Source organism: Glandiceps talaboti, chromosome 10, assembly GCF_964340395.1.
Source record: "Glandiceps talaboti chromosome 10, keGlaTala1.1, whole genome shotgun sequence".
NCBI lineage: Eukaryota > Metazoa > Hemichordata > Enteropneusta > Spengelidae > Glandiceps > Glandiceps talaboti.
Window position 1 is genome coordinate 12,613,475 of NC_135558.1, and position 27,981 is coordinate 12,641,455.

General features: G+C 35.4%; 1 protein-coding gene across 1 annotated transcript; it reads left to right on the forward strand.

Annotated features, from left to right (window-relative positions):
* Window positions 1-27,050, forward strand: LOC144440559 (xenotropic and polytropic retrovirus receptor 1 homolog). Its single transcript, XM_078129945.1, has 15 exons — window positions 1-144; window positions 303-354; window positions 1,564-1,665; window positions 4,336-4,586; window positions 5,366-5,515; window positions 11,281-11,361; window positions 16,614-16,692; window positions 18,575-18,762; window positions 19,477-19,656; window positions 20,222-20,369; window positions 23,264-23,458; window positions 24,121-24,290; window positions 25,202-25,335; window positions 25,919-26,098; window positions 26,865-27,050. The coding sequence occupies exons 1-15, from the start codon at window positions 76-78 to the stop codon at window positions 26,935-26,937; spliced, it is 2,052 nt and encodes a 683-aa protein (XP_077986071.1). The 5' UTR covers window positions 1-75; the 3' UTR covers window positions 26,938-27,050.
* Window positions 27,051-27,981: the final 931 nt, after the last annotated feature.

Here is a 27,981-nt window from a genome sequence, read left to right on the forward strand (position 1 = left end):
TCAAGCCATAAACCATTTCGTCTTTCACTCTTCGTATTCGAATAATGATCCTCGGTTCGAAGATAACCTAGAAATATGAAGTTCACAGAACATCTGTCTGCGCATATAACACCAGAATGGCGCAAGCAGTACGTACAATACGAGGTAAGTATAAATTTGACCAGTATTAGCTGACCGACAAGTTTTTCGTTGACCGAAAAAGTAACACTAATTAGACTACAGCTGACTGGAGCGTAAACAAACAAACCTGTTTGCCGAAACCGTGTATTAATATATTTTTATTCTGTACCTTTTCCTTTTAGAATATGAAATCAATGTTGTATCAAGTAATTGAAAGAGCACCAGCGGTAGAAGGTATGTCCGCTATGACTACTGACAAATATTGTGATTTCGGTACTATTAACTTACAGTTGCCGTGTAGTGTACCCATAGGCCATGGTGTACCTCGCTACACGACAAACATTTCAGCAGACGGTTGAAAATTAAAGTTGAAAGAACTAACACAAAGGTCCACGATTCGTTGATGAAATAACATAAATAAAACATACATTTCCCCCTTTTCAGTACAATCTGTATATAAAAAAATCATGACCTGAAAGCTACACAAAACATTTAATAGAAAAATGTACCACCTTGTGTTAGATTTTGTGTCATATCACAGGGTCCATTTGCATCGACCAAGTCAAGATTTTTTATCAAATTCCGTTAAAATTAGATACATATGGTAAATACTGTGAATTTAACCCACGTTAACCATTTTACATCTGTTTCATTTTAATAATATTTATCTTTGAAATTGAAAATTTTCAAAAACAGGCGACATTTTGTTTACTTTCATATACAGAATAATATGTATGGACTCTGAACTGTCCGGCTTCAATATTATTTTTGACTTTTGTTTGAATATTCTAAAGAATTCATGTTTGTGTGGAAATGTTTACAAAGACCTTCAGGCCATGTGAACTTTTTTTATAGGCCAGTAAGTTAACGTCAGCAGATAATCAAATTGCGTCATGCATGATGAACAGTTATCATCACAAGGAATGATTAATTGGTGAGATCACATGCCGCCAATTGATCAAACTAAACTTTGGTAACATGCCAACGTTTAACTCAAATATGTTCATTGAATATTTGTAAGAAATTTAAATGAAGTTTTGCAGGGTTTTTAGGGAAAAAATATATAAATTACAAACAGTATTCACAGTATTGGCATATAATATATGGATTGTCCGATTGTTCATAGATTATGGCCATTATCAATGTTTTGAGATGCTTTGAACCAAATCAGATCAGTTGCAGCTCTTCCAGAATTTCACCGAAGTTTAGTTTATGCATTTCTGGAAAAATGAAATATGTATATTTGTATATGTTAGCTAGTTCAGTACTAGTAGTAGCAGAAAGTAAATTTTCAGGGACAAAAACATACAAGAAAATAAATGAACATGACAGGAGAAATACCAGAGGAGTTAAAGCTCAGAAAATCTTGTAAACTTTAATATTTTAGCGAATAAAAAATGTCTCCAGACAAATTTATTATGTTATTTCTCTCTTTTCCCAAAGTTTGCGGTGAATCCTTGGTCAACAGACACTTTGCAAGGTTTGAAGAAAAGTTTTTCCAATATTGTGATAAGGAATTAGCCAAAATCAACACATTTTTTTCAGGTAAGTTTTTGAAGGAAATAGAAAAAAAAATGCTGACACTCCATTCAAACTGAGACATTGTTATACATAGAAAAGTGACCTTGAGGGGTTATTTATCTTTAAGGGCACCAAGGCCTGTCAATATTGATTTATCATATCTGTAACAGGGGTTATTCTCAGAAGTTAGGCAATAAGTTGGACTAGGTGTATATTCTGGTGACAATTGTATATTTGGTGACAATTTGTTAATTCATTTGATTTCATTTTTTGTGAAAACTAGTATTTGCTCTAAAGAATCATCAAATCCCACCAAGAGTTTATGAATACAATAGGCACTTATTTACATGAAATTTACAGAACAATGGATACATATTTTGGCATGCCCTTGAAAGTGTACAAATCTAGTGTAGATCATTGTAGAATCAGAAAATGTAACTAAAAAAGTGCATTTCCGTGCAATAAGCCTCAGTTTTCTGAATGCAAACTATAGTATATATGAAGGTGTCGTAGTATAGTCACTTTGGCAGAACACAACAGTTGTGCAGAATTAATGTGAAATTCTGTGTACAGACTAGAGATATGTGTTCTTGCTAACCCCCCACTCCCACCCCAGCTGTTGTGTTGGTACTCTAGAGTCAAGTATGTAACATTAAAATGTCATTAATTATGTAATTTTTGAATTTTCACAAATTGTACCATTGTAAACTGTCAATCATTTCAAGTAGTCACCAAGAGGACAGTCACAGATGGACCTTGGTAATAAAGGGTGGTACATGCAGGTGACCTCATTCAAAAGTTCATTAAAGGACAATTTGATACTTCTATGTGATTGTTCTAAGTTTGAGGAACTCCAAAAGTGGAGAAAAGAAGTCATTCACCTCATGAAAGGCTGTAGGGGTGGACAAAAAAGTACACTAATCTAATGTGACAAATGTAACATGTCACTGTCTCCATTAAACTTATTTTGCTACCACTAGCATGGATGTATTAGGGATGCATCTATGCTGTGCTAGTAATGTTTGTTGTATTTACAATCTTTAGTAAAGTCTTCAGTGTTCACAATGGTCTCAATAGTATAATCTCAGATCTCAATTTTTTTGTGAACTGAGACTATTCTCAGGTAGACTTTTTTTTTGCCTTCTGAGACTGGCAAACTGAGACTGGTCTCAGGTGGCAGTTTTTTGCCTTCTGAGACTGGCAAACTGAGACTGGTCTCAGATGGCTATTTTTTGCCTTCTGAGACTGGCAAACTGAGACTGGTCTCAGATAGTGATTTTTTGTCTTCTGAGAGTGGCAAACTGAGACTGGTCTCATAGTGATTTTTTGCCTTCTGAGACTGGCAAACTGAGACTGGTCTCAGATAGTAATTTTTTGCCTTCTGAGACTGGCAAACTGAGACTGGTCTCAGATAGTGATTTTTTGCCTTCTGAGACTGGCAAACTGAGACTGGTCTCAGATAGTGATTTTTTGCCTTCTGAGACTGGCAAACTGAGACTGGTCTCAGATGACTAATTTTTGAAAACTGAGACTCAGTTCATGGTCTCAGTTTAATGTTTTAGGTGCCCTTACATACCCATATTAGTCATATGAGTCCATTGACTAATGAAATGATAAAGAAATTTGAAAGACAGATATGGAAAAGTGTGTTGACCTCAGTGGTGTTAATATATAATATATCGAGGGATGAAATTCTGGTGCAGCCGTTTATTGTGTTTCATAGATTTCATATAAGGCCTAAAAAATATTTGGTTGGTTCCGGTTACCTAACCCCACCTAGTTTTTTACTGCTGACCCTAAGCATTTTTTACGTATTCGAGAAAAAAATAATAAAATCGCAAACAAATTGTTAAACTCTCATGAGAAATAGTGGATGCAGAAACTGACATCAACTTAAAAAGACAATATAAAAAAATTGTTCTTCTAAGCTGTAATAACTGTACATCTGATAGGAATTACACATGTTGTTGCACATTGATTTTTCAAGTAGGGCGCCATGATAAAATTGTTTTATAAATTAAATAAATACCAAATTCATGTGACCACTTTAGTGAATGGTTTGTAAGTTGTTAAAGTTTACCTGAGTTCCCAGTTGTTTTTTCCAAAAAATTATAGTATGAAGATACCAGTATACAAGTTTTAGCAGATTTCCCCCGCTGTACTAGGATTCCCTTCCAAAAAGTTATACTACTACTACTACTACTACTACTACTACTACTACTACTACTACTACTACCACCACTAAATAATGTCGGTTTTCATATAGCCCTGCCAACACTGTGCTGAAAGTGCCTTACAATTATTACCCCTAGCACAGATCTATAGAAGCACAACACCTTTTATACTTCCTTTAACTCCGTGGGGAGCATACAATCCATTGAAGCTGCTGTAAGCGCATATAATTAAATCATTCACATTGCAGCCTTTATCCTACCAGGTCCCCAATTATACAGCTTGGTTGTCTGGTGCACAATCATAGTTCAAATCTTGCCCAAGGACTTAAGTCATTCAGAAACAAATGGCAGAGGCTAGGCACATACATTGCATTAAAATACAAAATGTATATGCAAGGTTACCATATTTCTTTTCTCTGTCCAAAACCTTAGTAAACATACTGATAACAAATCACCATGTACAATATCCTGTTTTCAATTTTTCTTGGTTCTTAAATTTTTATATATTTTTTTCTTTTAGAAAAACTAGCTGAAGCGACTCGGAAATTTGCCAATCTTCAAGATGAGTTGCGACAGTCTGGGTCACATGAAACAAGACATAATATATCAGATGTTATTAGGAGAAGAAAAAGTTCAATCTTTGTCCTACCAGATATTTACAATAATGACCAGCGAAATAAAATAGTCCGGTCCCACACCAGGAAAATTAATGACTTGAAGCTGGCTTTTAGTGAATTTTACCTCAGTCTTATTTTGCTGCAAAATTACCAGGTGAGTTTATGTTGACTTTTGAACCTAGCGATTATTACTAACAGGTAGGGAAATCAAATTTTTAGATACAAATCTAGCTAGACATCATACATAGAAGTTAACAACAGTGCATATTAGTAGTAATCCATCACATATTGACTGGTGCTAGTAACTGACTTTGATATGTTTGTTTACATCCAGCAGTTTGAAAGTAAGTCATGTGTGGATGTGATGTTATTAGTATTTTATTTGCCACAAACTCAAAATCATATCAACATAACAAGAGAGAAAGTAAAAAAGACAGTGGAATAAATATTATACATAAACTGATGGATGAATACAGAGTTCATGGCTGGACCACAAAAATAGTTTGAAACAAACTAGTCAAGTTTGTAGCCCAAACTACAATTGATTAAACAAAATAATCAAAGCAAAAACAATAATAATGTCCTTGCATGAACTGTATCTAAATTCAACTCTTGGTGGTAAAATGACCACCACAGACTTTAATAGTGTCCTGAAAGTTTTAATCTAAAACAAAACTGACATCCAAAAATGTATAAAGTCAGCTTCAACTTCAGGGCAGTACTGGGATTCTCCACATAATACCAGTATGACTGAGATATGGTAATCTGTGTAAATTTTACCAGATTTCCGTCTCTGTTACCGATGTTCCCAGACCTTAGCAAAAACTTATCACATCACTCATAACGCATCATCCTGTCACATTATTCTTTGAATTGAGAGAGAATTACTTTATTTTTTTTTTTTTTTTAATTTCAATACATTTTTTGTTGCAGAATTTGAATTTTACTGGGTTTAGGAAAATCTTGAAGAAACATGACAAACTTTTGGAAACAGAGAGAGGTACAGAGTTTAGAAAAACCAAGGTGGAAGCTGCTCCCTTCTTCACTAGTAAACAAATTGATAATCTTATCGGAGAAACAGAGGTGAGAATGGATGGATGTTTTCTTGTTGATTAAAAAATATGCAATGTTACATTTAAGAATACACTTGATACATTTGTGTATATTTTGTGCTGTTCATGTGATCATAAATGGCCTTTCCAAAATTTGCCATGGTGACGCTCTACTTCCTGTCAGTGTGTACCTAATCATAGAGCACTGCTGCTTTCCTTGATGTCTGAACAATATGAAAAACATCCCTGATTTACACTTCTACAGAATACCAAGGAACAAGAAACGGTACTATGAGGTGATGATACCCCAATTTGAATGAGGGCGCTGTATTCTCAATTTCCTGTTGCAGTCTAGAATGGCCTATTATATGTATATTTAGAAATGTCTAAAGAGAGAAAACCTATGTCAGGGTTCTCCCCAGTCTCAAAGGTATACTGGTTGGTCAGTACTATTCCTTAGTATTCCTGATCTTATATTCCTTTCCTACATCTTGTATTAAGGGATTGTTGTTGCTGTAAACCACAGTCTCTTTTGACAGCACCGTCCAAGATGCATCCTTGATTTTTGATGTGTCACTCACATACAGTGTGCCCTCTAATGATAGCCAAATTTTATTGTTGTGAGTCAAAATGAACACTGGCATTTCTTGTGAGTCATCACATAGTAAGAGATAGGGGAACACCAAATTTTGGTGCATCACTAGAAATTGTGTGCGTTAGTGGTATGTTAAATTGGCTTAGAGAGCACATTGGTTGCCACAGAGTAAGAGATAGGGAACACCAAATTTTGGTGCAGTCATAGAAATTGCATGCATCAGTGGCTTATCAAATTGGCTTAGATGGCACACAGGTCACACAAGTAAAATAAGCTGCTATTTGTGAGAATGAGGATTGTGACATTAAAATGAACAAATTTTGCTTGTTGAGTGTATGTATAAATTGTGGAAGTCAAATTTTGACTATTGATAAAAATTTTATCGTGACCATTACTTGCATGTTGCTAGAAATGATGTAGATAAATAGTGAAAGAATTTGGGAATTCTTTACAAATGTTGACAAGCAGACGACAGAACTGTTCAGGTCAAGAATGTTTCTGATGAGAAATGATAACCTTTTCATGTCACTTTGAAGAGCAGACTGACAAATATGTCTGACAATCAAGCCCCAAATCTTGCCCTATCTTGCTACTGTGTACAAAATACCTCATACTATCAGTCAACCTGTCAGTCACAACCTGTCTTTGTGTCAATCAACTCAGGACATTTCATCCAAGATGTCAATCACATCAACATCATTTGCATATTCTTGTCCTCACAACTGTTATATTTTTATGAAAAATTTTCGTAAAGAAAGTTCTTGCTGTTTTCATAGAAAAGGAGTCAGTTTTTAGTCCTGTTTTCCCCAATTTTTAGTTTGGGTAAAAAATCCCCCCCCCCCCCCCACCGACGAAAAGAGGATTAGCATAGTGTTGATAAGGGTATGTTTAGATGAGACTTTTTGAGTGACTGCTGTCTGTTCTACTGTAGTCGCTATCACCTAAATTATAGCATGGATCTATTATTGATAATAAAAGATCCACGATTATAGATAGCTAATGATAGCTTTGAACTGTTATCTTAAATCTGCCAGGTTCTAACTTGTATAGGAATCGGGCACACATACACACACAGCAGCCGTGACAATATGTGGTCAGTGAGGTGATCAGCTGATTCTTGCCAACGGTTGTAATTTACATAACAGTGAACTTATGTACATAAAGGTGTTTATTTTGCTGTGGTCAGACAAGGCCAAGTCCAAATGACAAAGCATTTTTCCAAGAGAGGGGTAATTGCCTAAATCCAATACTCTCTTTTCAGGGCATGTTATTTCCACTACAGAAAAAGACAATGCATTTGAAATCACCAAGGGTTTTCCATTATGTTTTATCTCCATTCTAAACCCTTGGAACCCTGATTTCAGACGTAAAAAAATAATATAGTGAGAAATGATTTAAAATAATTAGTGTAAAACTGTTTTTGTGCAGGAAACAAAACAAATAATATAATGATATTTTAGAAGTGCAAATGATAGAATTTTAGAAACCCATGTTTGCTATTTTTCACCATGCCCCCCCCCCCCCCCATATCCTTCTATTCAGTAGGTTTTCTGTGGAATACTATTTCCTAGAGAAATTCATTTTCAAAGATTGTCACATGATTTGCCAGGGTTAGAATTTGCAGTGTTGGAAAATATAAAAAAAACAAAGAAAATATCACATAGTTTATACTTTTGCCAATATCTTATTTAGTAGATAAAAATCATCAGTGAAAATAGTGGCAATGAACTGCCAATTAAATTAAAGTGATTGCTATCAAAACTAGTCTAGAATTGTACATGTTGGCCTATTTTCTACAATCTCTCCATGTACATGTATAGTCAACTGAAAATCTAGCTAAATCTCCTGCTGGGCAAAGGGTGAACAGGGCATGTCAGTAGTAATCCATCACACACACTGACAGTTGGTTATAATTGATTACTTCATTCAGTTTCCACAAACACAAACTCAACCTCCAGTTTTAAAGTAAGTCATGTGAGAATGTAATAACGTCATCACGTTTATATATCGACGCTTCAGTAGCAAAGAGTAGAACAGAATGTCATGATACAGGAAGCCATTTGACTATACAGTGGAGAGAGTGCGTAGAAAATGGGCACACACATACAGTTTCTAGACTATATAACTGCATTATATTTTTTAAGATCTTGTCATTCAGTATGGTATACCAAACAAAACTGATTATGGCAAAGTAAGACGTGACTCTTCATTAAAAGCAGAATGTTGTATTATTGATATAGTGACTTGTATTTTGGATGAAAATCAATTGGTCTATGATGAAGGTCAGTTTTTCAGCCTGGTTAACTAAAATGAAATGGTTTGCAAAGTCAATACTAAGAGTCCCAGGGGTGTACAATGTTCAGTGTTTTTTGCAAAGGGTGGTAAGGAGGTAAAATCTGTGGAGGTTCCTATGTCATTTGACATGGGTTCCCAAGCAAAATTACCATAGACTCTATGACTCTATGAGGAAACACTGCCATTTTCATCCCTTTCTCCCTTTCTGTTACTGGGGTTCCCCAACCTTAGACAAAACACTGGTGTAGCCTGAGAATAGGTATATGCTAGCTATGTAAATGTGATCACTGATCATGTATGAGTGCCGGTGTTTCAGCCCAAGATAGGTGATGCTAGCTATGTATATTTGTATTATTTAAGTTGAAATGTGGTTCAAATGAAATGGTCTGTGTAAGAGTAATGACAGGGTTCAAAATTAACAGTAGTCCCATGTCCACAGACTACCAATTCTTGTCATGGGGCTACCATAATTTGCAGCTGGTAGCTCACTCAGGCTACCACTGATTATGTGATGAAGATGGAAGATTAATAGACATGAAAGTATTTTAATAATACACATTTCCAATATAGGAAATCTGTTTGCGGTTCAGGAATTATGAGACTACAGGTCACAATCTTTGGGCTACCAATTTCTGAAATTTAATTTATCCCACTAGGACTACCAAAGAAAAAACTTAATTTCAAGCCCTGAATGAGTACAAGGTATGAATATGCATGCCAGGGAAACAGCCCAAGATAGGTTGTGCTCTATGAATAGAATAGAATAGAATCTTTATTGCATCTGTTAAGAAAATGTCAATATGGTCAAACTGATATAGTCTAAAAATTATGGGAATGTATGTTGCAGTAGTCTAGTTCGTTTATGGTATTGTTACGATTTATACCTGCACTAGTGTTGTAGGGCCTCAGCAACACTCATCCTGAGATATGGGACAGGCAACATGCAGACATTATAAATAGAGCCCTGTGACCTATGACATAAGATTATGTAATTAATAGAGTGATTTGCTTGGCCACTGATCTGTACATACATATGCTATCAATGTACCTAAATTGTATATTATTAACCATAGTGTCTAATGTCACTACTCATCACTTGAAACAACCAAATAAACATCTACATCCATGTAATGTTCAAACACAGTTAGAATAAGTTAAAAGTTTTGTTGTGTTTTTTTTCTCGAAAATATAGTTGGCCTACATCATCACTTTACCTGGCTGTTATAAACTCTGTGCAAGGTCCTTCACCCCTATTGATTATGTAATTAAAACTTAATCAACTTCATTATCATGGATCCAGTTGTGGTCATCAAAAAAGTGGTGGTGGATTTTCTATTGTGCATTGTTCTCCTTCATTTGCATAGATTGTATTAATCAATGGATAGGACCATGTCATAGGTTTGTTAAAATGGAAAGTTTCCGAAATGTTTACAGAATGCCTAATTAGTCTGAAACAATAGCCATGTGTCTTGTTTTTCAGCAAATCCTCATTGAAATGATGGATTGGCATGTCATGAATTTCATCATACTGAAATTACTGTTAAAAATAGATCAATGCTAAGTCTTTGAATTAGAGAATCATAAACGAGGGCGTTCAAAAAAAGGTTGTTTAACTTCACCCCATAATGTTTGTCAAGCATCACGCATAACTGAAGGTTGTTTGCATACAACCTTAGAGTTGCCTTTAACACTGCTTTTTGCATCCTTATTTGCTTTACATGTGACTAGCTCTATGTTTGTTACACATACCGTGCCAAAATTTGAAGCTCTCGGATGCAAATTGTTGTTTAGTTTTTTGATAGAGTGAAGAATAGTTCTAATGTATTGATTTCAGCGGTATTCTCTTTCCACTCATTTTTAAAGCTCGAAGATGATTTTAATGTATAGGAATTTAATGTATTTTTGAAATGTCATTATTTTTACCCTTTTTATGTAGTTCAACTTCTTAATGTATGTATTGTTGTATTATGTCTGTGTTTTTGTACATGGGAGTGGATCCTGCAATAAAGTTTGAATGAATAAAATAATGTCCTATTTATAGTTGATGCCATTTGATGAGTAATATGTTCAAACAACAACAACAACAACAACAACAACAACAACAACAACAACAACATGCAGTTTGTTTACTGCTTTTGTTGCCATGGCATATCTTGAGCTGTGATACATGTAAATATTAAGATTGGTGGGATATTGCATGCTAACTAACTGGGCTAACCATTATAGCATTGACACATTAGTAATGTTCTAGTAATGAAGATATGGTGATACAACTATTAGCAAACCTTTTGATTATGAAAACAGGTTACACATAGACACCCTTTGTAGATCTGTTTAATAGTGATGTTCATTGCCATTCTGTACATGAAGACACAACATTGCTGTGTACTCATTATCCTTTTAAACTAAAGGCTAGACTTGAACTTACATTTGTAGATTTTAGATGATGTTGGCAAAAATAAAAATACTGTTAGGACTTGGTCAATCAGCCCTACGGTACTTTGAACTTACATTTGTAGATTAAATTTAGATGACATTGTCCCAAGCCCTATTGTCTAATATTAGACTTGAACTTACATTTGTAGATTTTAGATGATATTGACCCAAGTAAAAACACCATTAGGACTTGGTCAATCAGCCCTACTGTAGACTTGGAGTTGAACTTACATTTGTAGATTTTAGAAAATATTTGAAAATGTGAGTCCTTTATTTTAATTTATGAAAAGAATTATTAGATTCTTTCTGTTGCAATATTATTTAATTACATGTATTTTGTAAAATCCACACATTTACAATTGGATGCTGCCCAGTGACTGTCTGAGTTTGAATTTATTCACAGAATCACACTGAATATGCATCACTGATGTAAAGAAATGCATTTATACATTTTTGTGTTCTTGTTTCAGCAATTGTATATCGGTGAACTTGAAGGGGGAAATCGACAGAAGGCTATGCGCAAACTTCGAGTACCACCACTTGGAGCAAGGGTAAGTTATTTTTTTTTCCAGATTTTGATCACCTGTACCTCAGAAGGTTGTTGGATTCTATTAGACCTAGACCTCAGAAGGTTGTTGGATTCTATTAGACCTATACCTCAAACGGTTGTTGGATTCTATTAGACCTATACCTCAGAAGGTTGTTGGATTCTATTAGACCTAGACCCCAGAAGGTTGTTGGATTCTATTAGACCTGTGCCTCAGACGGTTGTTGGATTCTATTAGACCTAAACCTCAGATGGTTGTTGGATTCTATTAGACCTATACCTCAGAAGGTTGTTGGATTCTATTAGACCTAGACCTCAGAAGGTTGTTGGATTCTATTAGACTTATACCTCAGATGGTTGTTGGATTCTATTAGACCTATACCTCAGAAGGTTGTTGGATTCTATTAGACCTATACCTCAGAAGGTTGTTGGATTCTATTAGACCTATACCTCAGAAGGTTGTTGGATTCTATTAGACCTATACCTCAGAAGGTTGTTGGATTCTATTAGACCTATACCTCAGAAGGTTGTTGGATTCTATTAGACCTACATGTATACCTCAGAAGGTTGTTGGATTCTATTAGACCTAGACCCCAGAAGGTTGTTGGATTCTATTAGACCTATACCTCAGAAGATTGTTGGATTCTATTAGACCTATACCTCAGACGGTTGTTGGATTCTATTAGACCTGTACCTCAGATGGTTGTTCGATTCTATTAGGCCTATACCTCAGAAGGTTGTTCGATTCTATTATATCTGTACCTCAGAAGGTTGTTGGATTCTATTAGACCTAGATCTCAGAAGGTTTTTGGATTCTATTAGGCCTAGACCTCAGAAGGTTGTTGGATTCTATTAGACCTAGACCTCAGAAGGTTGTTGGATTCTATTAGACCTAAACCTCAGAAGGTTGTTGGATTCTATTAGATCTGTACCTCAGAAGTTTGCAGGATTCTATTAGACCTACATGTATACCTCAGAAGGTTGTTGGATTCTATTAGACCTAGACCCCAGAAGGTTGTTGTATTCTATTAGACCTATACCTCAGAAGATTGTTGTATTCTATTAGACTTAGACCTCAGAAGGTTGTTGTATTCTATTAGACCTAGACCTCAGAAGGTTGTTGGATTCTATTAGACCTAGACCTCAGAAGGTTGATGGATTCTATTAGACCTAGACCTCAGAAGGTTGTTGGATTCTATTAGGCCTAGACCTCAGAAGGTTGTTGGATTCTATTAGACCTATACCTCAGAAGGTTGTTGGATTCTATTAGACCTAGACCTCAGAAGGTTGTTGGATTCTATTAGACCTATACCTCAGAAGGTTGTTGGATTCTATTAGACCTATACCTCAGAAGATTGTTGGATTCTATTAGACCTAAACCTTAGAAGGTTGTTGGATTCTATTAGACCTATGCCTTAGAAGGTTGTTGGATTCTATTCGACCTATGCCTTAGAAGGTTGTTCGATTCTATTAGACGTAGACCTCAGAAGGTTGTTGGATTCTATTAGACCTATACCTCAGAAGGTTGTTGGATTCTATTAGACCTATACCTCAGAAGGTTGTTGGATTCTGTTAGACCTATACCTCAGAAGGTTGTTCGATTCTATTAGACCTATACCTCAGAAGGTTGTTGGATTCTATTAGACCTATACCTCAGAAGGTTGTGTGATTCTATTAGACCTAGACCTCAGAAGGTTGTTGGATTCTATTAGACCTGTGCCTCAGACGGTTGTTGGATTCTATTAGACCTGTACCTCAGAAGGTTGTTGGATTCTATTAGATCTGTACCTCAGAAGGTTGTTGGATTCTATTAGACCTATACCTCAGACGGTTGTTGGATTCTATTAGACCTAGACCTCAGAAGGTTGTTGGATTCTATTAGACCTAGACCTCAGAAGGTTGTTGGATTCTATTAGACCTATACCTCAGAAGGTTGTTGGATTCTATTAGACCTATACATCAGAAGGTTGTTGGATTCTATTATACCTAAACCTCAGAAGGTTGTTGGATTCTATTAGACCTATACATCAGAAGGTTGTTGGATTCTATTAGACCTATACCTCAGAAGGTTGTTGGATTCTATTAGACTTATACCTCAGATGGTTGTTGGATTCTATTAGACCTAAACCTCAGAAGGTTGTTGGATTCTATTAGACCTATACATCAGAAGGTTGTTGGATTCTATTATACCTATACCCCAGACTGTTGTTGGATTCTATTAGACCTGTGCCTCAGAAGGTTGTTGGATTCTATTAGACCTGTACCTCATACGGTTGTTGGATTCTATTAGACCTATACCTCAGAAGGTTGTTGGATTCTATTAGACCTAAACCTTAGAAGGTTGTTGGATTCTATTAGACCTATGCCTTAGAAGGTTGTGTGATTCTATTAGACCTATACCTCAGAAGGTTGTTGGATTCTATTAGACCTATACCTCATACGGTTGTTGGATTCTATTAGACCTATACCTCAGAAGGTTGTTGGATTCTATTAGACCTAAACCTTAGAAGGTTGTTGGATTCTATTAGACCTATGCCTTAGAAGGTTGTGTGATTCTATTAGACCTATACCTCAGAAGGTTGTTGGATTCTATTAGACCTATACCTCAGAAGGTTGTTGGATTCTATTAGACCTATGCCTTAGAAGGTTGTGTGATTCAATTAGACCTAGACCTCAGAAGGTTGTTGGATTCTATTAGACCTATACCTTAGAATGTTGTTGGATTCTATTAGACCTATACCTCAGAAGGTTGTTGGATTCTATTAGACCTATGCCTTAGAAGGTTGTGTGATTCTATTAGACCTAGACCTCAGAAGGTTGTTGGATTCTATTAGACCTATACCTCAGAATGTTGTTGGATTCTATTAGACCTATACCTCAGAAGGTTGTTGGATTCTATTTGACCTATACCCCAGCATTGATCCCAGGCTTTACTGTAGAGTAGGACATCAAGGGTCCAAGGTTAGGACAGCATGAATTAGTCAATTAACCTAGCCAATTCATTCCATTTTCTTCCACTAGCAAATGATGATCAAGGTGACAGAAAAGGCCAGACAAATCTTGATAGGCTTTATATTGTGTAACAAGTATAATACCATGTTGCCACTGACAACCAATCAATGTGACCTGTTTTGAGTATGAGTGAATGCTGGTGTATTTTTGAAAATAAGAGATGCATTTATATCATCAAGTTGTCACCGCAAAAGAAGCAATGGTACTAATAGTAGACTATACAACACGGTGCTCATGTGCTTGCTTAGTTGTATATACTTTACTTATACCATGCATTAGCCAAGTTGCTGCCTTTGAACAGAAAATATGGGTTATAATGTGGTCATTCTATGTCACTACTACCCATGTCTATGTCACTGGTTTTGTGGTGCTCGAAATATGAGTCAAAATGCACCAAAACACCATAATTTTTTCCAAAATTTTCATAAATTAGGATTGAGGAGTTTTAATTATATTAGACCCCAATATTTTCCTTCGTTTAGCCAGAATGTACTAGTAACCTAAGGGGATTTGTCACTACTCATCAAGGCCCTGTAAGTCACTCCTATTTTCCTGGCTGAATGAAGAAAATTGTGGGGAATAATATCTAATTGTCTTTCTGAAATAAGAAATTATTTGAACATAATTTGAATATACCTTGTACATGTACATGGCAAGTGTCTCACCTGTAAGTCACTCATATACCTGTAAGTCACCGCGAACACTGATTTGAATATACCTTGTACACGTACATGGCAGGTGTCTAAAAAAAATGGATGTGGAATTGAATTAGAGATTTCATCCAGTTCATCAGAACTGATGAAGTAGCCATCTGTTGATGTACATATACACAAATAACAAAAGCATTCATGTAGCATTTCTCTTGATTCTATACACAAATAACAAAACAATTCATCTGGTAATTCTCTTTGATTTGTATAACTTTGTGCTATCATATTAAAACATACAGCAAATCACATACAAATATGGTGCTGAATATATTCCACAGTGTCTTCAACATACAACATCAGTCCACTCTTACCTACTCCCCCCCCCCCACCACACACACACACACACAAAGGTTGTGTGGCCTAAAATGTGTTGACATAGGAAATCAATTGAGATTTAACAAGTTACTTACTGTTATCAGTGTCTGGATTTAAACTGATAAGAAGCAAACAAACAGTACAGTGTTGGCAAGCATTTCACCAACAACTCATGGTGTGGTCTGGTGTTTCTTTGACTGGGAGGTCAACAGAGGTTAAAGGAGGTGGACACACAGACATAGGCACATACATGTACTTGTACATAGACACTAAGACACATACATGTATTAACGTAATTGCAAGATAAATGTGAACCGAAGGACCGCAATAGCATTAAGAAAAACATGTACACACAAATACAGGACAAAAGAACGAAAGAAAAATAGTTTACCTTGAATTTCTGTCCATCTTTAAAAGTCATTTTGGAATGTGCAAAGGAGTCTGAGGAGAATACTGCTGAAATTAAAACATTCAAACTGTTCTTCACACTTTTAAATAAACTAAACATACACTTGCAACTGCAGGCTTCAAACATTGGAAGGGTATGTGAGACAAACATAGAACTAGCACAGCAGTATGTGTCAGATGTATAAAAAGGTAAAATTTATTGTAAAAATTACATGACATTCATTCATCTAACAAAAATGATAAGGATTCCAGCTACATGATTCATTAAACATTGACTGTGTGATATCCATGCTATTATCATGTGATTGGCCATGTCATTGTTCATGTGATAGACATGTGACTGCCATGTGATTGATTCCAAAGTGACATCAGTATCACATACAAATCATTTATCATCAAACTGTATGAAGTGTGTAAAAAGACCTAAAGATTTGTATTTGTTAAAGGTTGCTAAATTTACTTTTAGATGTTATTCCCCAATATAAATCTTTTGTTCAGCCAGGGAAAATATAAGTGACCTAAGGGGGCCTTGTCACTACGAGTCGCTATACTTGAAGTGACAAAACCCTTAGGTCATGAGTATTTTCCAGCTGAATGAAGAAATATATTGGAGAATTTCACAATTATACCAGTGCCTGTAATATCAAATGAAAAATCGGGGGAAGTAATTTTGAACACTTTCACTCATATTTCAAACACAGCAGAACCAGTGACGTAGACATGCGTTGACGTGATGTAGAATGACCAGGGTATAAATTCCATATTTTTGGCTTATGCATGGTATAATGTGTTTGTTTTTGTTTTTTTGCAGCAAACACCATGGACTACCTTCAGAGTTGGCTTTTTCTCTGGTATATTTGTAGTTTTGATAGCCACAGTTATTTTAGCAGGTATGTTATTATTTATTTGTTGATTGTTATTAAATGTAGGGTGCATTCTTCATGTGTTTAGTTGCTCTGTCAATTTTATTTTAACAACTGGTTCACAATGAAATTATCGTTTGAAAAGAAACTATATTAGTGCTACTACTAGCTATAAGCTGTGAGCTATACATCATCACGTCAGTGATTTAAGGTCGTATCTGCCTATACAATTGCATAGCAGATATGACCTTTCTGCACTGATGCGACGACATATGTATGAACTCAAGATCATTAAAATCAACTTCTTGTATACATCTCTGTTCATCAGCTTTGTTAATTTAATAAACTTGATTATGATGAGGTGTGGCGTCCTTGTTCACTAATTAGTTCATGTAATTTGAACAACGTGGGTCTATTAGACATGTACATGTAGATGGCCTTACCGCATGAGTCAGTGTGGGCTTATCAGTAAACGAGGGCCCATTGCACTATCTCATTGTTTGCAAGTTTGAGAGCACTTGGATCGTTTGGTTAATTATACAAATAATAGTTCTTATCACATGACCAAGAATCCTAAATGTAATATTTTGCCAGTATATGTTAGTAGGCTATGTCAAACTGTTCATCTGCTTGTCTTATGAATTATTTGTAAAGCCAGCAAATGAACACTTTAAGTCTGTTGAGTGTTGACCTAACCTGCCAAAAAGTTACTCACAGGTAATTGGAATTCTTGGTACCTGCAGTAGCATTTCACCTCATGCTAGAGAGTCAAAATAGAGCAAGAAGGTCAATTTTTTCACTTGCACCTTAATGTATGTGAAGTGCGTGGCACGAAAGTTATGGTGTCACTGTCACCCAAGAAATTGAATGTTCATTATTTATATGATGCGCCCAGGCAGTAATATTCTATTTCAGGTACAGAGAATTCTCATACATGCAAATGAGAGTACAATCAATCCATATCCATTAAGTCAAGTGAATGCATAGCTATACTGTAATGAAATTTAGATAAACTTATGTAATAAGAACAGAGTCCATGAAAAATGAGTGCCAATGTTGACACTTCCACTTGTGCACAATGTTTTCAGAAAACATTGCAAACATGAGTGCAAGTACATTTACATGTATATTATAAGTACATTCCAGTGGGACATTCACAAGTCAGGGTTCGGTTGTATTATAAGTACACTCCAGTGGGACATTCACTAGTCAGGGTTCGGTTGTATTGTAAATACACACCAGTGGGACATTCACTAGTTAGGGTTCGGTTGTATTGTAAATACACTGTATTATAAGTACACTGCAGTGGGGTACTCACAAGTCAGGGTTCGGTTGTATTATAAGTACATTCCAGTGGGACATTCACTAGTCAGGGTTCGGTTGTATTGTAAATACACACCAGTGGGACATTCACTAGTTAGGGTTCGGTTGTATTGTAAATACACTGTATTATAAGTACACTGCAGTGGGGCACTCACAAGTCAGGGTTCAGTTGTATTATAAATACACACCAGTGGGACATTCACTAGTCAGGGTTCGGTTGTATTGTAAATACACTGCAGTGGGACATTCACTAGTTAGGGTTCGGTTGTATTGTAAATACACTGTATTATAAGTACACTGCAGTGGGGCACTCACAAGTCAGGGTTCAGTTGTATTATAAATACACACCAGTGGGACATTCACTAGTCAGGGTTCGGTTGTATTGTAAATACACTGCAGTGGGGCACTCACAAGTCAGGGTTCAGTTGTATTATAAATACACTCAGTTCAGTTGTGTTATTCATCAAAGTGGTCATGACTAACAAATAATAACTTCGTAATGTCATTGTCAATTTTATGTGATATTGAGTCAGATAATATAAAAACTATATTCATGTAACTATTTCGAAATATCTGTCTCTTCCAGGCATATTTCATACACAAGCACATGATTGGAGGCCTGCAGTTCGGATGTACAGGGGAATGTTTCTTGTCATATTTGCTGTATTCTTATTGGGTATTAACACTTATGGCTGGAGGAAAGCAGGTGTAAACCATGTACTTATATTCGAATTAGATCCAAGAAATCATTTAAATTATGAACAGCTGCTTGAGGTTAGTGAAACATTACTGGAAATTTGGAGCTTTTATTTTAGAATTTTAGATACACCTGTCGCATTTTTACTTCTTCCTGACCATCACTTTGCACAAAGTCTGTAATTTTAGCCAGTGTCATTGTTATTTTCTTTGTTTTCTTATATTATTGTTTTGATTATTGTATATGTCATTTTTTTTGTCGCGAGTAAATAGAAACGATTTTCTAGGTTTACTCTATGGACAATAAAGCTATTTCCATTCTATTCTATTTTATTTTATTCTATTCTATTCTGCAAAACAGTTCAGAAAACCGAAATGTCTGCATAATGAAATATTTCAGTTAACCAAGTAGTTTAATCTAACAGCTCACATAGCCAGACACTTCAGATAACTATGATAACCAAGTCATTCAGATACCCAAACAGTTCAGATAACCAAGCATTCCAGATACCCAAACAGTTCGGATAACCAAGTCATTCGGATAACCAAACAATTCAGATAAAATAACAGTTTTGATAACCAAACAGTTCAGATAACCAAACAGTTCAGATAACCATACAGTTCAGATTACCAAACAGTATATTCTCTGTACAAAGCACAAATAAATACTGGATGGTCTCAGCAAAACCTAACTCAAAAATTTCCAAAAAAAATTCTGACTAGCTTTCACCCAGTGAACAGAGTATTAGGTCAGTACCGTATATTCAGTTTTTCTATATTTACACTTTACAGGTAGCTATGTTTTTTGGAGTACTGTGGGCGTTCAGTGCCTTGGCTTACATATTCAGTGATAAAGTTAATCTTCCAGCCTTTGCTAATCCATTAGCCTTGGTGGGTTTAATGGTGCTATTTTTACTCAACCCAACAAGGACTTTATATTACAGAGCTAGATTTTGGCTACTCAGGATATTGGTAAGTACCATCAATACTTACTTGTCCATCAGGCGTAGTTGCAACATATGAAAAAAAAAAAAACTTTTACTTGGGAACACATATCATATTAGAAACCATCAACTGGAGACAAGGTGCTTATTGTTCCATATGTAAAATGTACTGAAAGATCTGGTTACTTGGCAACCAAAGCATGGAAAGAGGAAGCCAGAAAGACCAAACCTGAATTGCCCAATACTGCTCGCCTATGAGCTTGGGGTAACTATTGCTGAACTTGGAAACATTATGCAGGACAGACATCAATGGAGAAGTTTTGTGAGAAACCTCTATGGAACCTGTCCTCCAGATGACTAGATAGATGGATTGATGGATAGAAGGCTAGTTCAGTACAGATCATGACTGTGAGGACAGAAATGCATTCCTTTCTTTTTTACTCAAGAGAACTGAATGATCTGTTATGATTGTATTTTGTCCCTCAAGAAACCATTATTTTTAACTTTCACTGTAATAGTCACATCCCTTCGACCAATTTTTCTCATCCACTTTTCAAAATGATTTAATGATTTTTCACTATCGTCTATTTCAGTGTCGTATATTTCTAGCACCGTTTTTCCCAGTGGGGTTTGCTGATTTCTGGCTGGCTGATCAGCTGAATAGCTTGGCGACAGTTCTACTAGATTTACAATATCTAATATGTTTCTATGCATTCTCTGTGGAGTGGTTACATTCAGACAGTAAGTTTGGATTTATTTCAAAAAGTATTGATGATAGTTATTAAGCTGATGTGGGAGTTGACAAAGTATAACAGATTTACTTTTAGTTTTACATTGCAAGGTCTCTACCAGGGGTAATAATTGCACAAAGCATAGGGCCAGGGAGTATCATGAAGTGCATAGTCAGAAAGGAGATTTTGCTATAATTACATTTAATAGGTCTCTACTAAGGTAATAATTGTACATTAGTGCCTAGAGCTGGGTAGCAGTGTGACCTTCCTCAGGGAGTTGACGAAGTATAACACTGATACCATTGTATACACTACAGTAATGCCAAGGGGCAGTGTGCCCTCTAAGCCAATTTGATGCACACAATTTCTAGTGATGCACCAAAATTTGGTGTTCTCCTATCTCTTACTATGTGATGACTCACAAGAATGCCAGTTTTTATCATACTTGGCTGTCACTAGATGGCACACTGCCAAGGGTAATGTAAACTGTACTACACTTTAAAGATAGTGTCAATGTACAAATTTAAGAGCTATATAACGGTACAGGTATACATTACATCAAGGGACTTGAAATGTGTGAGTGAAAGGAAATCGAGGCAATGGCTTTGAATGATTGTGTCTGTAACTAGAATATTACTTTTTCGATCAAACCACCAACAATATATTCAGAGAAAATTGCTAAAAAGACATTTATGAGACATTCATGATTGTCCATATTCATTAGGGTGTTGATTGTATCCAGAAATAGTACAACAATAGGTTGAAATCATAATTGCACTGGGTCACTGATCGTTGGGTGGAGACCCAAAAATCAATTTGATGGAATTTAATTTATCATGATATTATGTGTACAGCTACACAAATACATTTACCCACAGGTGATTTATTACTGTTCATGGTGTACAATATTATGAGTAAATCATTGCATCTAACAAAACTGTTTCAAAAAGTGGTCCAGCTAGTTGCACCTCGGTGCAGCTTTAACAAGCAAGGTCATCAATTTGACAATAATTGGAGTGTTCTTTTTAACAAGGTGGTATCAAACCCTCTTTGATCTCTCAGTAACCCTACTTATTGTTAATGATGATTACATTTCTAAGCGACTATAGAATGAAATCAAAATAACTGCTACACCGAAACACAATTATGTTCGTTCACTTTGTCAAAAGTACCTGCATCAGGTTGGAGGCACACCCTTCTTGATGTCCAACCGGTAACTACACAAGTGGTACTAGGTTCTGAAAATATCTTATTACATTGAAATTCAGAGAGAGAACACTAGTTAGTGTTAATTCAGTCATGTTTGAATATGTCCTTGCGTTGAGTCAGTACTGTAGTTTGGTAGACCTATTCACTGCAGAAAGTTGGTACAGTACAAAAGAATGAGATCCCAACTGTCCACTGATACAATAGCAGTAATGTGGGACTCAAAATTGGGTTTTGATGACGAGAGAGAGGTACGAAATTTCTCAATTTCACCTGTTTACACTGTTCAAGGAGAACACCACTGCTTTTGTTATGGAATTAGATCGAGTGTACATAGCCGGTATTGATGAAAACCATGTCTTGGTGTAATCTCTGACGTCATTGTTACAATGGCACAAGGTCAGATTACCTTTGTTAAACCTTCAGACTGTAAGTGTTATCTCTTGGGTTATCGAAACTTGGTATAATGGGGAGAGGAGCAACCTGGTGAAATTGACAATCTCTGGTTCAGTTTGATCACTAAATCCTTGGATTTGAATGGCTATAATGGTAGAAAACTTTGTCAACCTTTCAATAACAACCAGGAAAGTTGTGATATCGTTCATGGTTTAAACAAAGCAAATCCCAACAATTTATCAGTTGACTTGTAATGCATGTCAGAAGTGCGCCCTCTATGCCAATTTGAGACATTACCGATGGTCAGTAATTTCTTGAGACACCAAATTTGGTTTCTCCTATCCCTTAGTGTGGGATGACTTGTAGGACAAAATGTTTGTTATTATTTTGATCTACAACAAAATATTGAACTTAAGTCCTCAGATGGATGGCAACCAATATAGAGTTAGACAATCAAACAAACTGTAATTATCGGCAATGTATAAACAGGCATATATTTTGGAATCGTTTAACTTATATTGCTGACATTAGAGGGCGCCAACCACATTTTAAATATATTAGAATATCAAAATGCAAGGCAGGTCAAGATTTACAATGTGTCTAGAAAACATAGGGTTGTATCAAATATAAAAATAAAATACACGCTTTTAAAGCTGAAGTCGCTGCAAATGAAACCATTTCAAAAACTGTTTTTAACTTTTTATTAGATATTACTCATAATATTGTACATCCATTAATAGTATTGAATCATCTATGGGTAAAATTTGTGTAGCAGTACACATACATGTAGTTTAGTGCAATATATCCAGTCAAATTGATTTTAGGGTCCACACCCAAAAATCAGCACCCCAGTGAATCATGATTTCAACCATAGATACTCCACGTCTATGTTTCAACTTATTACTATACTACTTATAGATAAAATAGACCTCTAATTGACATGTACAATGGCAAATTATTGATGTTTTGATAATTTTATGTGAATATATTGTTGGTTGTCTGACTGAAAAGTAATGAGATATTTATACAATTATATCTGAAGGAACAAAAGGTAGATGTCATATAGGTAAGGAATGTCCATACAGTCTCAAAAAAACCCAGAAAATTATTATGTTATAATTGACTGAAAGATTTGCGTATCTGGTTGTTTCTTGTCAGTGTGTTATGTTGTAAGCAATAGAGGGATAAGGAGTAACCGACAGTGGCGAATCTTTCCGTCAAATATTATTATTGCTACTCATCAAATGATGTTCATACTTTCAATAATTTGCTAATTATTGCAATTATTTTCATAATTTCTAGATGAAGTTGAGTGTTACAGTTACTCGTATGGTATCAGATCAGTAGTAGCATCATTACCTGCATGGTGGCGTTTTGCGCAGTGTTTACGCCGTTATCGCGACTCCAGGAAGGTGTTCCCTCATCTAGTCAATGCAGGCAAATATTCTACTACGTTCTTTGTGGTCCTGTTCTCTTCACTGGCTGCAGTATATAAAAGTAAGACAACTATCTTTACGTGCATAGAATTCTGTTTAGCTAGAAGTATGTTATCACAAAACCATAATATAAGTCCAGGTATTTCTAAAACCGCTCCTGGAAAGTACTTGAAATTCCTGGAATTTCAAACCATTCTTGGAAAATCCTTGAAAAGTCTTGGATATTGAAACCACTCCAGAATAGTTCTGGATAAGTGAAATTGTTCCAACCAAATTCCTGTGATTTCAGTCTTTTCCCGGAAATTCTCTGTAAGTCCATGGATTTTAAACCCCCTAGGAAAGTCATTGGAAATCCTGGAATTTCAAATCACTCCCATAAATTCAAACTATTCCCAAATCTCGAGTATCCTTAAAACTGCTGTGGAAAATATTAACTGCTCATGGAAATTCCTGGAAAATGAGTCTATAATGTGATCCTTCCTAAAATAATAAACATTTCTATCACCAAAAAAATAATCTTGCAATCATGATAACTCAAATCTGTCAAATTTGATATTCAAATATTAATATTAATAATGGCATACCATTCATATTGTATATAATTTTCATATCTGTATAGAAATGGTAACTAAATGGCACTACCAATATGATATTGGAATATCAATAAAATATAAAATTGATAAAATTAATAATTTCATATTTTGATTTGTTGTTTTGTATCAGGTCAATATGATCATGCCAAATACAATCCATATTTTTACCTGTGGATTATCAGTGCCGTAATTAGTTCATCCTATGCACTTACTTGGGATATTAAGATGGACTGGGGTTTGTTAGATGACAATGCTGGTGAAAATAAACTACTCAGAGAAGAAATTGTCTACTCCTACAAGGTTGGTAGATGTAAATTTTGTCATGCTATATACTGTGTCTTTATTTAGAACTGGCTGTGTAAGCCACACCCCCAAAAGTTGTTATCAAACACTTGCGTCTGTTATATTTACATAATTATATGTCATTTGTCACATGCTTCATGTGTTAACTCCTGTGTTCATCATGGCGGTGTATGTACATTTACATATTAATGACTTCATTTGAATAATGTTGTCATGGTTGTAATCAGGTTATTGAGTGTACATTTACCTAGTGACTTCATTTGAATAATCTCATGGTTGTAATCAGGTTATAGGGCATACTTGTTTAAATTGTAATTACCAAGGTGTCCACGTTGTCAACACAAGCATGGTAGGAGTAATAAACGGAGTATAGTACTACTAGCACCGTAAACAGGCTTCCTTTATTTGGTTATTCATTCTCACAACTTAGCTGAAAGATCAGTGTCAAGAAATCGGCCATACTTGATTGAAAGATAGAAAATGCTACAGAGCAACCAGTGAAAAGTGAAGCTGTGTCACAATATTACTCTGGCTTGATCACTTTTGACATGCTAAGACAGAGACAAACTAAAACTAAAACTGCAGTAACTTGTCTCTATATAAAAAAAACACTAAAATATCATGGGAAGTTGACATTTATCAATCTATTGAGGTTGATATAGTTTATGCTATAATATATGGCAAGACCCATGCAGTTATTTGTTTGTGTATACTTCCAATTTTTGGGGTCTTTCAAAGTTTATACTATCGATCTTTATTCAGGCTGATTGAATGAATGTGCATTTTCAATGCACTGCAATCACACACTTTTGTATTCTTGATCTTTTTAAGTGTCTCTCTGTTGGCTTGTTGAAATTATGGGCTTCGCAGTTGTAAGAATATATACTAAATAGTTTTCTTCCTTCCAGGCATATTACTATGTGGCCATACTAGAAGACTTCATTCTCCGGTTTTCATGGACATTAACAGTTTCTGTGGGAGAGTTAGGATACTTTGATAGTGATATACTAGTCACTATCCTGGCACCTCTAGAAGTCTTCAGGTAAGTGTCAGATGATAATGTCATACTAAGAGTTCAGTATCAGGCTATGATGTCATACCAAGAATTCAATGTCAGGTGGTGATGTCATACCAAGAATTCAGTATCAGGCTATGATGTCATACCAAGAATTCAGTATCAGGCTATGATGTCATACCAAGAATTCAGTATCAGGCTATGATGTCATACCAAGAATTCAGTGTCAGACGATGATGTCATATCTAGAGTTCAGTGTTATATGATGATGCCGCATCAACTGTTAAGTGTCAGGCTATGATATACCAAGAGTTAAGTTTCTGTCTATGATGTCATACCAGGGGGTCTGTGCCAGGCTATAATGTCACTCTCAGAATTCAATTTATTTCAAAATGACTTAGTGCTCACAAAATTTATTCAGACTGATCAATCTGCTTTAGTGTTGATAACATGAACAGATCCACAGCACTTATGAAAGTTTTTGTTGATTAACTCAGTTCATTTGAGTACATCACAATTTTGATTGTTAAATGGCAACACACTCTAATGGGAATGGAAAGACTTTTATAAACACATACTTTCATCGACACATTTGTATATTTTTTTCCAGGAGGTTCATTTGGAACTTCTTCCGTTTAGAAAATGAACATTTGAATAATTGTGGTCAATTTCGTGCCGTCCGAGATATTTCTGTGGCACCTCTCTGTGAAGATGACATTGCACAGTTGGAAGCCATGATGGATGAAGATGATGGTGTGAATAATAGAAAGAAAGGCAGGAAAATTTCCAGGTAGGCATTCTTACAGACATTTTGATTTCAGTGTTCCCACATCCCTTTATGTGGTGCCCCAGAAGAAAGCGTAGTTCTATATTTTGACACTTTAGATAATTGGGCTTTTAATTGATATGATGGAAAATCTATTCCAGAAATGTTGGTATCATATATATCCAGAAAATACCACAATTTTAATGTTGAAATGCAAATTTCAATTTACCATCATATGTTAAAAAGTGTCTACTCATTGCTAACATCGACAATTTACATTATCAAATTTATGCTATGGGGTATACCACTGTTCCTACTCTTAACAAACTATAACTTCCTGAATTGCATATAAATGTGTGTATTGTACTGTTTGTCCAAGTTTTTATGTTCTTGCCATTTGATCACAAAACTGTGTTCTTATGAAACTGAAAGAAACTGTCGCCAAATCTATCATAAATGCACTTAAGATATTTTAAAACCAAGGAAAGATATATGTGGGTTATGCCAATCAATATTTCTCTATATCCTTGAGCCTCTGAATTGCCATGAATTTAAATCCGGCCAATTGACAACTGGTGTTTCATTTGCATAGCTTTCGTTGTGACTGATTTTGCAACCAAGTTTTTGTCTTGTTCTAAGGGAAAATAATAAGTTACAGTTATCGTTTGTGAATTTTGTGTTACAGTTTCCTGTAACAAAATGGAATGAAAGAGTGTATTTCAGCAACACCTCTGACTTAAATGTAGTGTGATTTTGAATTGTATTTCTTTTCTCTTTTTTTTTTCATTAGGCACACAAGTATTGCCAACCCAACAACAGTGTGGGAAGATGATGAAGATGAAGATGAAGAACTGGACGTCTAATATTGCCACAAGTAGAGTAAAATATGACAATTCCTACAAGTATTTGCCTCTAATGTGTTAAAATGTAACAATATCCACAATGCCTCGCTACAAGTAAGCTACTATGTAACAATTACAACCAAATACTTGTTGCAAATAAGATATATGGTAACATTTGTAGATATACACTTGCTACAAATAAGGTTCAATGTATTATTATAAAGCAAATGCTTGGTACAGTGTACAAATAAAGTACACTGTAGCACAGATGTATATGTTTGAGCTGCAAATAAGGTACACTGTAACATTTGCACAAATGCAACAAATTCGTAATTGTACATTGTAGTAGTGGCATGAGGTTCATATAACACACACTCATCACTGTAGCAGTTGTAGACATACTTGCTACTTATAAGATACATTGTAGCAAATCTGAGCTTGTTGCTACAATTGGTTTACATTGTAGGGATTCTACAAGTGAATGCTACAAATAAGGTCAAGTGAAAAACACCATATTCACACCTTCTAGAAGTATGGCAAAACATAATAATTCATTGACAATTATGTCACTCAATGTGTTAAGCATGGAGATGGGAATGGCGGCAGTACTTTTAATCCACAAAGAGAACCCTTAACAAAGTTTCCTTTACAGTGCATTGATGTTAAGTTTATTGATTAACCAGTGAACAGACATGAAATACTCTCTTGGAGAGTTATATTTGCATTATATGCATAATTATTGTAATATAAGGTTGATGGGTCCAAAGATTTTTTGATTGCAATGTAGATGATAGTACCATATTGTGTTTATGTCTGTGACATACACAGATTTTTACATCAAAGTAAAAGAACAAGTCCAGTTAAAATTTACAAATAAAACACAGCCACAGTCAAAGTTTGTTTAAACCGTTGCCAACAATGTATGGATGTCAGAACAGAAAAAAAAAAAAAATGCTAGTCATGTCAGTAACTACAGTTTGTATGTCCAAATATTAAATCATAAATGACATTGTTTTTCACCTTGCAATGTCATTAATGTAGGTCTCAACAATGGAGTTTGTCGTC